The sequence below is a fragment of the Limulus polyphemus genome, unplaced genomic scaffold, assembly GCF_000517525.1.
Source record: "Limulus polyphemus unplaced genomic scaffold, Limulus_polyphemus-2.1.2 Scaffold1446, whole genome shotgun sequence".
Classification (NCBI taxonomy): Eukaryota; Metazoa; Arthropoda; class Merostomata; order Xiphosura; family Limulidae; genus Limulus; species Limulus polyphemus.
The window spans coordinates 133,494-138,938 of NW_013667056.1; the positions used below are offsets into that span (position 1 = coordinate 133,494).

The window sequence follows — 5,445 nt, forward strand, 5'->3', positions numbered from 1 at the left end:
TCTTAAAATGAAAATTACTTTGCATGATGAAAAAAGACATGAGAAAAACATTGCTTTACAAACCTTAAGACTTAATAAACATATTTGATATTTTGCATATGAAAGCATTGTAATGTTTACTGATAATTTTCCAAATTTCGTTAACATACACTTACTAATTTAAAAGTTATAGCATGAAAAGTATGACAAGCATGAAATGGTTACAAGGTAGGTCCCAGGGACCAAGCTCGTGCTGAAAGAGTTAAGCCGTTTGCACCATTGGCATACCAGGCCAACTTTTATTTCAAAGACAATAAGTTGACTTTGTTGAACATCTGGATTACACATTAAATGTTTTCATGTTTCTGACATCTCCTGAGGTTCGGACATTCTTTAGCAGGAGTTATACAATGCTGTAATTGTAATTGGTGTCACTCTTACAATAAATGATATTACCAAAATTTTTCACCAGGTGGTTGATTCCATTCTGATCTTAGATCCTAATTCTCAAACTTCTGCTTCTATTACTTAGCTGAGCTTGCTCCATATTTCAATGAGTTTCTCCAGCTTTCGGAATGAACCTTTTTTTTTTTCCATGCTCTAGACTCTCACTTTTGAGCTCACAACCACATTTGGTTTTTCACCCTTCATGTTTCAGGAGCTTAGGCTTTGATAACCGATTGACTAGTCCCACCTATACTGGATCCTTTCAGCAAAGTGGATGTTCCATCTTCTGGTATTTTCAATGGATTTTCTTCCACTAGGGAAGTCTTATCATCATTGCCTTTCTGATTTCTCTCAACACCTAACTTCCACTTTTTTAGTCTCCAGTCCCAGTCTCTACAGCTCTAGCAAAGCAAGCTGTGTCTAGATTAGTTCACTTTCTTTTTATATGCATTTCACTTGTGGAAGCTTTTCACTCTCACTATTTTGCCTTGGATGTCTCCTGCTCTATTTATCATAGGGACAGGTTAAAATTTCTCACTTACCCCTCCTTTCTCCTCAAAACTTGGGCTACTTTAGAGGGTGTTTGGATGTTTTCTCCATGCCACCTCCCTTCTTTTTCTTTCCTGTATGGTTGTTTTGACCCAGATCATTTCCTTTGTCCTGTACAGATTGTTTGTTTATCTCACTCATACTTCCTTTTACTAGGGACTCGATATGAAAAGTTACTCATTGTATTGCTGTAATCCCAGTGGTATGAGCTGAGTGGATGCAACTCTCAATGGAAAGTAGAGATGGGATGTCACCTGGAATCATATTATAGTCCACTCCACAATAAAAAGAACCAAACTTCTTCTGGTTGTTTGGGCAGTGGGATGTGTTTTATGTTCTCCTCACTATACACACATGCTCAGCCAAGTACCTGAGATGGCTGGTTGAACAATCTTACATTCTGCTGACCTGTAAAACACCTTAGCATCACACTGATACTTTTAACAATATCTTTTGCTCTATCACCTTTATTGCACGAGATAGATATAGTCTTTAACTGAGTGATGCCACTTTAGGCCACCCCTCCCCCATAGTGTGTGACACACACCATGGGTTTTTCCTTTCTGACACTATGATTTCAGAAAGGAACTTCTCTTTGGAATTTTGTTATCTCCATTAGCTCCTCCATCATCTTATCAGTGTGGGATTCTAGCTCTATGTTGTGCAGGGTTGAGTTTACATTTCTGAAGTTAAAATTTTCCTAATCTGAAAATTTATTTCATATAAATACCTCTCTGCATAACCTCGACTCTTTCTACCCACTTCCAGTATATTTCTTTGGTCTCATTAAGAATGAGCCTTTGTTCCAACACTAGTGCTCAGGGGGATTACTGCACATGAAGGATGTGTCTCCATTCTGGTGGAGAAGGGCTATAGTATAATGGATGATTACATCATAAGCTGGTGCAGCACATGTTAATATGTATAGGAGCTTCATTCAATGCTTATAGCATTTGCAGATATTTTTATGGCAGTGCCATGATGTCATAATTATTTTGTGTATAGAGGTGAGTATCTATCTGAAATGCATTTTCATAAGGAAAATTTTAATGTTTGTAGAATAGCCTATGTAATAAAGGAGGTGTTTAAAGAAACCTATATATGAAAGGTATTGTCTTTACATTATTCTGTATAAGAAAGGTTCTGTCAGTATAGAGTAGCCTAAAAATAAAGGTTATGTCAGGAGAGTAAACTACTTGAGAAGTTTTGTCTGTAGAATAACATGCATCATAAGAAATGTAGTGTATAGTATCTTAAATTCAAAGAAGGTAGTAAAATATATTGTATACAGAGTAAGTTACTGAAGAAAAGTATTGTCTTTGTTGTCCTAAATCTGTTTTATTCTGTTAATGTTTTACTTTATTTTGTTGTTTAATATTGTTTTAGTTTTTGTAAAACATACCAAGTTTTAAAATATTACTTAAGTGAAATATGCTATCCTTATTTGTTTGTGTTTGTTAAATGTCAAAAAAATGTTTCAAGATAAGAAAAGCATGTCTGGTCTCCTAAGTCTTCATTCCCTTCTTCTTGCATATTTTGAAAAAAGAAAAGGATATTAACCAGATTTTTATTTATTATATTTCTTCTTATATTTTGATTTTAGACATAAAGAAACAAGACAACAAATTTTGTGGAAATCACCTGAAAGAACATGATAGATCATCTGTTGTACCTGATGAAGTATTTATGAGTAAAAGTTACCTAAAGAGTCGTATGAAGATACACGCTAGGGAGAAATCATACATTTGTGTAGTATGCAGAAAACAGTTTTCCAGTAAAAGTTACCTAAAAGTTCATGAAAAGATGCACACTGGGGAGAAACCATATGGTTGTGAAACATGTGGAAAACAATATAGAAAATGTTCTGACCTAAACATTCATCAAAGAATGCACAGTGGGGTGAAACTGTACAGTTGTGTAGTATGTGGCAAAGAATTTATATGTAAAAATTATTTGAAGCATCATGAGAATATACACACCACAGAGAAACCATACACTTGTGTTGTATGTGGAAAAAAATTTGGAATGAAAAGTAAACTTAAAATACATGGGAGGATGCATACTCAAGAAAAGCCATACAGTTGTGCTGTATGTGGTAAAGAATTTGTATCTAAAAGTCACTTAAAGGATCATGAGAAAACACACACTGGAGAGAAACCATACAGTTGTGCAGTATGTGGCAAAGAATTTAAAACTAAAAATTACATAAAGAGTCATGAGAAGATACACACTGGTGAGAAACCATATAGTTGTGTTGTATGTGGAAAAGAATTTATAAGTAAAAGTAACTTAAAGACTCATGTAATTATACATACTATAGAGAAACCGTACAGTTGTGTTGTATGTGGAAAACAATTTGGAACTAAAACTAAGCTTGAAATACATGAAAGAATACACACCGGGGAAAAACCCTACAGTTGTGTTGTATGTGGAAAACAATTTGGATCTAATAGTCACTTAAAGGGCCATGAGAAGATACACACTGGTGAGAAACCATACAGTTGCACAGTATGCGGTAAAGAATTTGTAAGTAGGGTTTACTTAAAGAGTCATGAGAAGGTACACACTGGTGAGAAACCATATAGTTGTATTGTATGTGAAAAACAATTTGGTACAAAAAGTAATCTAAATATACATCAAAGGATACACACTGGGGAGAAACCATACAGATGTATAGTATGTTCCAAAGAATTTACAAGTAATAGTTACTTAAAGAGACATGAGAAGATGCATACAGGGGAGAAACCATACAGTTGTGTAGAATGTGGAAAACAGTTTGGGACAAAAAGTAATCTAAATACACATCAAAGGATACACACTGCACAAAAATCATACAGTTAGTTACATTGTGTTTGGCAAAGACTTTGCAATCAAACATTACCTGAGGAGTCACAAGGAGATGCACACTTGGGAGAAACCATAAACTTCTATGAGAGAAAAAAACTTATAGTTACTTAAAAGAGCTTTGAGAGGATACCTACATAGATCAGAATTAACAATTAACCCAATAAATAATAGTGTTGAATCAGTGATCAGTAGTTTTGATTAATCAGTTGTATCTACTTCTAAAAAATGATCATTGATGCATATGAAGCTCTTATTTCTACCTTTATATTAATATTTCAGTATCTAGTTTGGCAAGTGGTAGCCATTAAGATGGACTGTATTTTTATCTAGTGGTTTTTAGAGGTTTATATTGTTTCTTATTCATTTAGTTAGCTCACATTGGAATATTAGTTTGTGGTTTAAATGCATTAATAAAAGTTAAACAGTATACTCTGTAGAGCATAAGAAATAAGCAAAATTATTCTATTAGTCTACTGTGAACTTAGGTCTCTCAGTGAACATTAGATTGAGTAACTGTGAAATTTGTAGCAGACGAAATATAACATTTTTGTTAACATAACTGGATTGGACTTTGTGTTTTTCTTTTTATAGAATAATCCAAATGAACCTGCACAAAAACAGAAAGCATTACAAGACTGGGGCTGGGAATGAAATTAATATGATAAAAAAGAAGTCCAGAATCAACATAAAGATAACATATTAATCTCAGTCATCAGTCCATAAACACATGGCAATACCTAATTGAAGGTAACAATGTTCTAACCTTTGATGAAATCTGTTGCCTCTTCAAAAGGTGTCAATATTGTCACCAAATCTGTAAGCACAGTTTGATCATGGAATTTGTATTTCGATGTACCAGTATCTAGATTATCCAAATCCTCTTGGGGAATATTCAATAAAGACTTAATCATCTTAATTTCTGAGTTCCATCATGTTGGTGTTACCAACTGAACTCTGGCCTCTTCCTCAAGTATATCAGTTGCTTGCATTGATTTTTGAATGTAGGACATAATGGCTGATGTTTTGGAAAGTACTTACAGCAGTGGTCCAGTTTTTTCATTCCATCCCTGACCACATACTGTTGCGTGTTGGAAAGGCAGGGGTCATGTTCAGGAAAAAAATTTCAATAAACTGTCTGCTGATTTAGATTCATCCAAAAGTTCGTATTCTAAGTCACTACCTGTAGATAAGCTATCACCATCTCTCACACTGAACCCGGGCAAGAAGAAACCTTTGATCATGTTGGATGCATTATCAGATGTCTCATATGACTCCTTGTTGTTGATGTTAATGATATTTAATATTTCATCATATTGAGCTACAATGTTATTAGATATGTGATGCCTCTTGAAATGCCAACATGCAAGCATGACTATTTGCATTTTGCAGTCAAGTATAAAAGACTAGTAACTCCAAGAAAGTTGCACATTTGTCTCCTACTCCAAATATCCACGATGATATTGATGTTGGGTACAAGTTGCAGTAGAGAAATTACTTTCTGTTGGACTTCATGAAACCTGCTCTCGATCAACATTATGTACAGATGCTTTCGACTGGGAAGAATACATAGAGAATCCATGGCTGCCATTAGATTTTGAAAATCATTTTGACTCCACCACTAAG

General features: G+C 34.4%; 1 protein-coding gene across 2 annotated transcripts; it reads left to right on the forward strand.

The window, feature by feature from the left end:
* Window positions 1-2,501: 2,501 nt before the first annotated feature.
* On the forward strand, window positions 2,502-4,386 carry LOC106463615 (gastrula zinc finger protein XlCGF7.1-like). 2 transcript variants are annotated; one of them, XM_022391152.1, is made up of 3 exons: window positions 2,502-3,208; window positions 3,545-3,576; window positions 3,661-4,386. In XM_022391152.1, the coding sequence occupies exons 1-3, from the start codon at window positions 2,662-2,664 to the stop codon at window positions 3,814-3,816; spliced, it is 735 nt and encodes a 244-aa protein (XP_022246860.1). In that variant the 5' UTR covers window positions 2,502-2,661; the 3' UTR covers window positions 3,817-4,386. The 2 variants fall into 2 exon arrangements, with proteins under 2 accessions (XP_022246860.1, XP_022246859.1); XM_022391151.1 differs by having other exon boundaries at window positions 2,510-3,208; window positions 3,545-4,386.
* Window positions 4,387-5,445: the final 1,059 nt, after the last annotated feature.